General features: G+C 35.4%; 1 protein-coding gene across 1 annotated transcript; it reads right to left on the bottom strand.

Moving 5' to 3' along the window:
• Nucleotides 1-8,927: 8,927 nt before the first annotated feature.
• LOC125421996 (membrane metalloprotease ARASP, chloroplastic) lies at nt 8,928-10,982 on the bottom strand. The gene has a single exon (XM_025072804.3). The coding sequence runs from the start codon at nt 10,685-10,687 to the stop codon at nt 9,317-9,319; it is 1,371 nt and encodes a 456-aa protein (XP_024928572.3). The 5' UTR covers nt 10,688-10,982; the 3' UTR covers nt 8,928-9,316.
• Between the last annotated feature and the right edge of the window lie 205 nt (nt 10,983-11,187).

Here is an 11,187-nt window from a genome sequence, read left to right as displayed (position 1 = left end):
ATGATCTTGGGAATATTAAGGTCAACATACCACCTTTCATGGGAAAAAGTGATCTGAAGGCATACTTAGAGTGGGAGGAGCATATGGAGATGATTTTTTATGGTTACAACTATTCGGAGACTAAGAAGGTAAAAGTGGTAGCAATGCAATTTGGACATTATACACTCCAATGATGGACAAATGAACAAAATACCTGAAGGAGAGTAGGTGATGAATTGATTACTACTTGGCAACAAATAAAAGAAGCCATGATGAAGCGATTTGTGGCCAACTCATTACCATAGGTTGCTATATCAAAGACTCCAATCATTATCATAAGGTAGTAGGTCTGTGGAGGATTATTACAAGGAGATGAAGATGCTCATGATGAGATTGAGCGTGAATGAAGAAAGAGAAGCAACCATGGCATGGTTTCTAGGTGGATTGAATTGTGAGATAGCTACAATTGGAATTGCAACAATATGTGGAATTGGAAGAGATGTCGCATGTGGCTATCAAACTTAAGAATCAATTCAAGAGGAGAGGCATAAGTACACAGCTTAGAGGAGTTTCAAATAGCAGGAGATCAAATCCAAGTTCTCGGAGAAGCAATCTCACCTTTGAAGAAAGACAAAAGCCGAAACTTGGAGAAGAAAGCACCAATCGGCCAAAAAGGGATTCCAAAGCCGAATCTGTCCAAACACACATAAAAGAAGGTAAATCTGATCCTAAACCTTCTACATCTCATGAAATTGTGTGCGTTAAGTGCCAGGGATGAGGACATATTGCTAATCAATGCCCGAATAGAAGAATCATAGTGCTGAAAAGTAATGGTGAGTCAGAGTCTGAAAGTGAAGAAAGTGAAAGAGAATCTGAATTTGATAATGAAGAAGTTGAAGATGAAGGGCATGATGAATGCGAAACAATTAAAGTATCTAGGGCTAAATTGAGTTTGGTGGCAAGGAAGGTTCTAACCGTGTACAAAGAGAGAACATCTTCCACATCTGATGTGAAATTCAAGGTAACATTTATTGTATGATAGTTGATAATGGAAATTATGCAAATGTAATTAGTAATTTGGTAGTTGTTAAATTGGGGTTAGCAACCATTAAACATTCAGAACCATATAGATTACAATAGCTTAATGATAGTGGTGAGATGAAAGTAAATAAACAAGCCAAAGTAAATTTCAGGATTGATAATATGTGGATGTTGTATTGTGTGATGTTGTTCCTATGCATGCAAGTCATATTTTGTTTGGTAGACCATGGCAATTTGATAAGGATTCCATACATTATGGGAGAGAGAATTCCGTTGTATTTAAGTTTAAAGGGAAAAAGATTAAGCTAGAACCATTAACTCCAAAGGAGGTATTTAAAGATTAACTTCAAATGCAACAAAGGTGGGAGGCCGAAAAGCTTAAAGAAAAGGCTAGTATGGCACCCATGGCTTTAACAACTATTCAAGGGAACAAGGACCTGCAAGAGCAACCAGGTAAGTGTCCTAAACTCAAATTAGGAGGGAAAGAAAGAGAGAAACCTGAGAGTGAGGAGAAGCTTGAGAAAATCAAGAGGTACGGTGAGAAACTAGAGAATGAAGAAAAGAAAGCCATATCCGAGAGAGAGAAAGGAAAAGAAAGGAAAGAGAAGAAAAATAAAAATTTCTATCTTAGTTTTGGGGATGTTAATAAGGTCATCTTGAGTAAAAAAACCATTGCTGGTCATGATTTATAAAGATAATTATTTGAATGATCAAGCTAATGCCGAAGAACTTGAATTGCCAAGTTCTATTTCTTCTCTTTTGCAAGAATTTGATGATGTCTTTCCGGAGGAAATTTCTAATGGTTAATCACCTATTCGAGGGATTGAACATCAAATTGATTTTGTGCCGAAAGCTGCAATTCCAACTAGGCCTACATATAGAAGTAATCTCGAGGAGACAAAGGAGCTACAAAGGCAGGTAAGTGAGTTACTTGACAAAGGTTACATTCGTGAGAGTATGAGTCCATGTGCTATCCCTGTTTTGTTAGTACCTAAGAAAGATGGTTCATGGTGCATATGTATAAATTGTAGGGCTGTAAATAATATTACCATTAAATATAGGCATCCAATTCCTAGTTTAGATGACATGTTAGATGAATCATATGGTGCATGCATGTTCACTAAAATTGATCTTAAGAGTGGGTATCATCAAATTAAAATGAAAGAGGGTGATGAATGGAAAACCACATTTCAAACTAATTATGGATTGTATGAGTGGTTAGTAATGCCTTTTGGTTTAACTAATGCACCTAGTACTTTCATGAGATTAATGAATCATGTTATGCAACTGTTCATTTGAAAATTTATTGTTGTTTATTTTGATGATATTCTTGTATATAGTAGGCATCTAGATGAGCATATAGAACATCTTAGTCAAGTTTTAAATATTCTTCAGAAGGAAAGGTTGTTTGCTAACATGAAATAATGTGATTTTTGCAAAGATGAGCTTGTTTTTCTAGGATTTGTTGTAAGTGCTATAGGAATTAAAGTTGATCAATCCAAGGTAAAGGCAATCCAAGAGTAGCCGAAACCCACCTCCATTACCCAAGTGAGGAGCTTTCATGGGTTGGCCAGTTTTTACCGAAGATTTATCAAGGATTTTAGAACCATCGCAGCACCTTTGACCGAAGTTGTGAAGAAGAATGTTGGCTTTAAATGGGGGGAAGCACAAGATAAATCTCTTAATTTGTTGAAAGAAAAATTATCTAATGCACCTTTATTAGTTTTCCCTAATTTTGATAAAATTTTTGAAATTGAATGCGATGCTTCAGGTGTAGGTATTGGAGCTGTCTTAATGTAAGAACGAAGACCCATAGCCTATTTTAGTGAGAAATTGAATGGACCTGCACTAAACTACCTGACATATGACAAAGAGATGTATGCTTTGGTGAGAGCTTTGGAAATGTGCCAGCACTATTTAATGCCAAAAGAATTTGTGATTCATACGAATCATGAATCTTTGAAGTACATTAAAGGGCAAAGGAAGCTTAACTGAAGGCATGCTTAGTGGATTAAGTTCATTGAAACATTTTCTTATGTCATCCGCTACAAAAAAGGTAAGAAAAATATGGTCGCTAATGCATTATCCCGAATGTATGTACTATTTTCTACCTTAGATGCTAGATTGCTTGGATTTGAACAATTAAAAGAACTTTATGAGCATGATAATGACTTTGGAGAAATATTTAGGACCTTTTCAAAACATGGTTTTAATCAATTTTACATCTTTGAGGGGTATTTGTTTGGGGAAAACAAATTTTGTGTGCCTAATTGTAGCATTAGGGAATTGTTAGTGAGGGAAAGTCATGGTGGTGGTTTAATGGGTTATTTTGGTGTTTTAAAAACTTTATCCTTGCTGCAAGAACATTTTTATTGACCTAACATGAGGAGAGATGTGGAAATAATATGTGAAAGATGCTTGAAGTGCCGAAAATCCAAGTTCAAGTTGAAGCCCCACAGTTTGTACCTCCCATTGCCGATTCCTTCTTTTCCTTGGATGAATTTATCCATGGATTTTTTTCTTGGTTTACCTAGGTCAAGGATAGGTAAGGATTCAATTTTTGTTGTTGTGGATAGATTTTCTAAGATGGCATATTTTATTGCATGTAATAAAACTGATGATGCATCTAATGTTGCTAACTTGTTCTTTAAGTAAATTGTTAGGTTGCATGGTATGCCTAGAACAATTGTTTCATATAGGGATGATCAGCTTTTAAGTTATTTTTGAAAAGGTTTATGGGCTAAGTTAGGAACTAAACTTCTATTTTCAACTACTTATCATCCACAAACTGATGGACAAACCAAAGTAGTAAATATGACTTTGGCTGCATTGTTACAGGTTTTAATTAGTATAAACTTAAGAACATGGGAAGAATGGTCGCCACATGTTGAATTTGCATATAATAGATCTTTACATTCAGCCAGTAAATATTCACCATTTGAGATTGTTTGTGGTTTTAATCCTTTGACTCTATTAGATTTGACACATTTACCTTTAAGTGAACGTGCTAATCTAGATGGAAAGCAAAAAGCTGATTTTGTGAAGCAAATCCATGAAAAGATAAAAGCAAATATTGAGAAGAGGACAGATCAATATGTAAGAAATGCTAATCAATTCCAAAAACAAGTTGTCTTTGATTCTGGAGTTTGGGTTTAGTTGCACTTAAGAAATGAGAGGCTTCCCAAACAAAGAAGGTCCAAGTTTATGTCGCGAGGAGATTGACCTTTTCAAGTTTTGAAGCGGATTAATGAAAATACTTACAAACTTGACTTACCGGATGAGTATAATGTTAGTGCTATATTTAATGTTGCTGACTTATCTTTTTTTTGCTGCAGGTAATGATTTAGATTTGAGGGAAAATCCTTTTCAAAAGGAGGGGAATGATGAGAATCGGCCTGAACCCGCCCAACCGACAACTCATTGGGGTGCTGACCCGATACGGATGAAAACAGAACTAATCACTAGAGCTCAAACTAAGCAATTTAAGGATAACCTGGCTGCCTTTATACAGGGAGTAATATATTCTCAAAAGGGCTTGTCAATTCCCGAAGATACAAAGTCTCTTTTAAGCATCCAAGTGGTGGAGGCCAATACGGACCCGAGTAGCTGTTTTCGTGCAAATATAGACTCCGAGCAGCAAGAAATGGTTCCAACACTTCATGGATTCAATGAATATCTCTAAGAGATCATGGAATCAAGTTAAGGTGGCTTCAAAGGCAATCAAAAAGGGCTTGTGCGCATGGGAGAGAAAGTTGGCCGGTTTTGCTGTATTGTTTGCTGGCTTTGCTGTATTTTGCTGAGTTGACATTTTCTCTTTGTTCCAATCAAGTGCAACGTGTAGGGCTCAATGATCATCCTATTTGGCATACTACAAGACATATGGAAGCAGATTTAGAGTTTAAATTGGTCAAAGATTGATCAAAGACAGCTTAGTTGGAAAGATAGTTAATTTGTTTCCTAATTTGATTTTGACTTTTTGTTTTAGGAAGTTAGTTTTTTATTTGATTTTTATTTATTTATTTGCTAGACAAACTAACTTAGGAAAGTTATTACTTTATTATTTTCATTGTAAATTAATTAATTCCTAATTCAAAATAAAGGCACTAATTAATCAAAATTAGATTGGGAAAGGAGAGAGAAAATTCGGCCAAGCTTGTTTCCTAATCTACATGGCCAGTTTTGTCCTAGATTTTTAGGGTTTTAATGTTTTGTGACTCTAACCTATTTAAGGGCTTATTTTTAGGTAGAACACACCTTTAATAATATTCAAAAATTATTTTGTGAGATAGAATTCTCTTTGTTCTCTTGAACACCTAAAATAACATTAGGCAGTGTGTGTTTTGGTTTTGACTTATCAATAAGGCATTCATAACCTATTATGACGTCTTTACCAAGGTTTCTAATCACAAGTTGGTTAGGGGTTAAGGTTTCTATAAGAACTTAAACTTAATTGAGATCCAGACTAATATAATACGGGTTTAGATGTGAGTCGTCCTAAATTCGTATCGCTACCAAAAATCTATCACTAAACTTAGGATATCGGCTAAGGAATTGCTCTTCAACCTAATAGTAGAACAAATACATTTGATAGCATATATTAACCAGCTCTATAAAGCCCCAAACTAGTCCAAAAGTATCTTTACTAAGTGGGCAACAAAGCCTTATACTTACCAAAGGGCATTTTTACTAAGCAGGCCCTAAATCCCTATGCTCGTAAAAAAGCATCTCTTCTAAATAGGCCTACAAAATACCACACTCGCCAAAAAATTCTCATAAACTGGGACATATACAGAGTGAGAGTGATGCTCGATAAGCTAAAAAGCTTACTTTATACTAAAGTGTGCACATAAAGCCCCTCATCGGCTAAACGAATGAAGATGAATGGATAATAGATTGCATTGTTTGTATTACTTATGGATATATCTTCATGAAATAAAATCAAACCCCAAGCTCAAACAATAATAGGTACCACATAAACTCAACTATAAATTAAGTTAAGCTCTTGTTGTTACATCATATATTGGGGAACAACTTTTATTCTCAAGAAAATTTTGTCAAAAAATTTCCGTTCATCATATATATACACCATCAAACCATCTAAAAGGGTAAATAAGTATAGATATTCATGGATACTTGACCTTGTCTAGATTTGCATTTCTAGCAAGTAATCACATATATTGAATTTCCACAACTCATCTAGTCAAAAATTTGCTTGGGAGAGAGAATTTCTTATATTATAAGGAGCAAATATAGAATTACAAATGAAATTAGATCCAATGTTCAAATGGAGTCATGTTCCAATGGAACCAATCAAAATGTTAGCTACCGAAAAGCCTCAAAAGTAGAGCCATTTATTTCTATTGAAAATCACTTTTGAAATAAATAATCACACATATTGAATTCCCATAATCCAGATTAATTTGAGTGGGGGCTAGTATTCCTAGATAAAGAAAACAAGGAATTATAAAGTTACTCTAATATCTTAAAACTACCCAATTGAAGTAGCTTGAGGGCAAATGTTATACTCATTGGTTCGGCCCATGCATCAAACAGGCCACCATACAAATGGGCTTTTAAAAATAACTACAACTTGATTCTGCCCATAAAAGAAGCCCAATCCCTTGATTTAAATGAGCCAAGTCGAAGCCCTTAAGCAGGAATGTTGGCATGATAGAATGCAGCTTGGCGTATAGAATCCCTACTCATAGCAGAATCTCAAATAAATGACTAGTCCTAAGCCACGTGGACAAAATCCAACCAAGATTTCCATTTGAATAAATAAATAACAATCTGCCGATGCCCATAAGGCCTTGTTCGCAAGTTGTATTGATGTGAATCTTGACCAATGACCTGGCCCATGGTAGAGAGAGAGAGGAGCCGGAGATTGAGATATTAACAAACTCTATCACACATAAAAAGTAATTAACATTTTCATTTTCATTGAAAATACTCTTAGTATAACAAGCTAGAATATTTGCTATTTTATAAGTTCCTTGGAGAAAAGCTGCAAGTCTAGTAGAATAAAAAATGGTTAGACAACCTAAAATATATCTTATTTATTATACTACAGCTAAATTTAACGAAAAAAGGTTACAAAAAAAAAAAGTTATAATTTAAAAATATAGACATTCAATTCATTTATTGTATTAGAGCAAAAGGATGGAGGAGATTATTCAATTTTATTTATGTATTTTTTATTTTGGTGAATTATTCTTTTTTTTTTTTTCTTTTTTTTCTTTTTTTTAATCTGTCCCATCCTCTGCCTCTTATGATGGAAGAGTCAAAAGTTTATCCCCCCTCCGAACGTGAGATATATTTGGTTTAATTCAACTAGACTAGTTCTGATTGTGGCCTACTGAAAAAGCCCAATCTCTTAAGAGACGGGCCGCCCACTCATTTTTTATCAAAAAAACAAATCGTAGTTGATCAAGTTTTTATTTTTTTAATCAATTTTTAAGTCAGATTAAATATAATTTAGGACCGAAGATTAAATTGTAAAATGCAGACATGTTTTTCTCTACTTTCCTCTCTTTTTTTTTTTTTTTTTGGTTCCACTCAAAAACTTAAAAGAAATTAGTCTCAGTTGTCATTTGATAATGTGCTTAATTTTTCTTTAAAATAAATACTATTTTTTATTTTTTGAACTAATGTTTTATTTTTTATTTTTAATCAATGAAAAACTTTTGACTAACGTTAAATTTAGAGAGGGAGCATTTAACTATTCACAGACCACGTGAAGATGAAAAACAACTAATATTTTTTTCCCCTGATAATGAAGGTGGAGAAAATCAAATTTGGATGTTGCTGTAGGAAATTGTGACTTTTACCACTCAACGCTTGAGGTAGGGTGTAAGTTTGCTGTTGAGTGTGGTTTTAATACGGGAGTCATAGTTACAGATTCAAAGCTGAGTACCCTCTTGATATCTGATTCTAATGAGTCTCTAATTGAGGAATGCTTTGTGGTAGATTCTGTAAAAGACTCCTTGTGGTGCTGTCCTAATTTCTCTTCTTTCTTTTCTCTAAGAAATTCTAATAGGGTGGCACATGCTTTAGCAAAGTATTGCAAGACTCGTAATTTTTCCTTTTATCTGGCTGGAGGAGGGGCCTTCATGGCTTACCTCTTCACTGCGGCAAGACCTTTCTGGTTTTCCTCTTCCTATTGCTGCTTAATATAATTCGCGTGGAAAAAAAAAAAAAAAAAAGCCTATAACAACTTATGTTTAAGAGAGAGAGAGAGTTAGCGGTTCTAACATCAACTTACGTCCATCGGAAAATAATAATAATAATAAAGTATCGAACAAGTGTTCATGATTAATGCTTTTTTGACTGATATAACTACTTTTCGTCAAAGAAACGTTCTTTATTTTTAAAATGCTTTTCAGGAAAAATGATAATTACAAACACAGTGAGTTTTATTCTAATTTTAATGAAGCACATCTAATTAAAGACAAAACTCAACGGTTTATGGTCAACCGAAGATCCTGCCAAGCACACATTTATTTGCCTGTTGTAAACAAATGATTACAACCAGAAGAAATATAAGTATATATATATATATATACACACAAAACCAAGTCTCAATTTTCAAATTGCAAATTGGAAGGATTTATGTAAAAATCGACGAGACATCGGAAAACTGTACGACAATCAACTCCGGAGGATTCAGGAGGACAAAGGGATATAGTTTTGATGTAAAACCGGGACCTCCACTTAAAAAAGGGTGTGCTTCATTTTCTGCAGACTTTGTCTTCTTCAGCATATAGCATGTGATAAATCAAAGCAGTAACGTAGACACCAAGGATCAATGAGAGAAGCAATGAGAAAATGCAATTATTTATACTGCAACTGTCCAAAATTAACCCGTTTTATCTGTTAGAAACTTAGAATGCATCCGATAAAAGATCTCATCAGGCTAAGTTCAAAAATTCATAAAAGAAAAAGAATATACGACATGGATTTTCATCTATATGCCGAGAAAAGATACTATGGGTTATCCATTTATAATCCATGTTGTTTTATTTATTTTTTATTTCATTAATAAAAAAAAAAAAAATGATACATGACTATAAAGAAGAACCAGTTTTGATGGAAGCAAATTCCCTAATATGTGAGAAACCACATACCCTCCATGAAACGTCTTGGGTAGTATAAGCAACCATTTTATGCAAGCATCTCCAGAGATCTTGATTTTGCCTTTGTATTTGATATCAGAGACCACAAAGATCAAGAAAAGCTACATACACATTTTCTCTGTAACCAAATTCTATCCAAACTTTCAGAGCTTCTGTGTCAGAAATTACAACAACATGTCTTTGATAAAGTCGAGGTTAAGTGTATCCCTGACGATGAGGAATAAACCTAAAAGCACAACAAGCATTATCCCTGATGACATAATCCGTTGCTCTACTTCTAAAGGGAGTTTTCTACCACCTCTAGCCGCCTCTATGAGAATCAAAGCCAAGGAACCTCCATCCAAAGCAGGTAAAGGAAGAAGGTTTATTACTGCAAGATTAAGATTAAGAACAGCCGCAAATTGGTATAGTCCATCAATGTTTGATCTTGCCACTTCTGCACCAACAGCAATAATTGCAACTGGACCTGAAACCTTGCTAGCTGATTGTGAGAAGTTGAGAAAAGTTTGTTTTAAGCTATCCAAAACATTTGATGAGAGTCCCCAAAATTCTTTTCCGGAGAAATTGAAAGCCTCCACTAGGTTCTTTGGTATAACTTTAGAAACCTTGATATTTGGTGACAATTGAACTCCAATTTTACCAGTTCCATCATAGTTCTCATCTGGGGTGACCCCAATTTCAAAATCCTGTGGCCCCCTCCCAATCTTGAGCAACACATTTCTCTTGGGATTCTTCTTAATCACATCGACAAGCTCTAAAACAGCACTAGGCCCTGCTTTTGGCAATTCACTTCCGTTAACCTCGAGGATCACATCTCCAGGAAGCAACCCATCTCGGGAAGCAGCCGACAAGGCTCGAACCTCGGGGACAACCACCCCAGGATATGCTTCTTGTACAGGCAAACCAACAGACAAGATTTGAACAAATACTATCAGGTATGCAAAGATTATATTGGCAACTACACCAGCCGAAATCACAATTACTCTATCCAATATGGGTCTGTTCTTTAGCAAATTTTCATCATCAACTGGAATATCACTTTCTGGATCATTATCAGGAAACCCCACAAACCCACCTAAAGGAAATGCCCTAATAGAGTACTCTACATTGTTTGAATTAAATTTAGCTAAAATTGGACCAAACCCAACTGCAAATTTACTTACATGGATGCCCTGCAGATAAGCAGCAAGGAAATGACCACTCTCGTGAACGACAATTATGGCTGTTAACACTGCTGCCGCCTCCAAAACAGACTGAAAGCTCTCTAAGTTCCCAAAATCAAATCCAGAAAAAGCCCAAGACCTGAACTTCAACCTTCCACCAAGTGGGTTCCTGCTCTTTGTATGTAAAAAATGGTTCTTGCAATGGGGATTGAGGTCTAAGGAAGAAAATGAATAACATAGTGAAGAGTGCAAAGGTTTTGACAAGTGGGTTTTAGGCTTTAAAGAGAACTCTGAGATGGGTGCCTTAGAATTCGTTAATCTGGTTAGGAAAAAAGAAGAAGATGATAGAGAAGATGAGAGATTTACTACCATGGTTGCTTGGTATTGTTGATGAGGTATTAAGAAGGCCAGCTTTTGTTTAGTGAGAGATGTATGGATGGGAAAGGAACGAGGATTGGATAATTCATAATGACTTGGGTCTGTGGCGGGGAAGTGAGTGAGTTGTCTCCTTCTTATTTACCCAAAATATGTGTCTTTTGGGTTTTGGCTTTTGATTTATGAATTTTGAGCTTTTCTTTTTTCTTTTTTTCTTTTTTGAGGGGATAGAGTATGAATTTCAAGGTTTGGGAATGAGCGATCCACAGCGCAGAGGTTTGGGAATGAGTGATCCACAGAGCAAAAATAAAAATAAAGGAGGAAAACCCAACTTATCTATGTCGCAGCCTAGCAGGTGGATTTGCTGCCCCTCCCTTCTTATCTACGTGGCGATTGGCCGTTGGAGGATACAATTTGATCCCAAGAGATCGAGAACACGTGAACTTGCCCCAGCTTACAAATGGGACTTCAGAAACGTTTTGCCTTCTTGGGCTTTC

This window comes from Ziziphus jujuba, chromosome 4 (assembly GCF_031755915.1).
Source record: "Ziziphus jujuba cultivar Dongzao chromosome 4, ASM3175591v1".
Taxonomy (NCBI): domain Eukaryota; kingdom Viridiplantae; phylum Streptophyta; class Magnoliopsida; order Rosales; family Rhamnaceae; genus Ziziphus; species Ziziphus jujuba.
The sequence above is the reverse complement of the archived record's forward strand: the minus strand, read 5'-3'. Positions and strand labels throughout refer to the sequence as shown.

Excerpts from the sequence above, each read along its gene's own strand:
- LOC125421996 (XM_025072804.3), bottom strand. The coding sequence starts at position 10,687 with ATGGTAGTAAATCTCTCATCTTCTCTATCATCTTCTTCTTTTTTCCTA.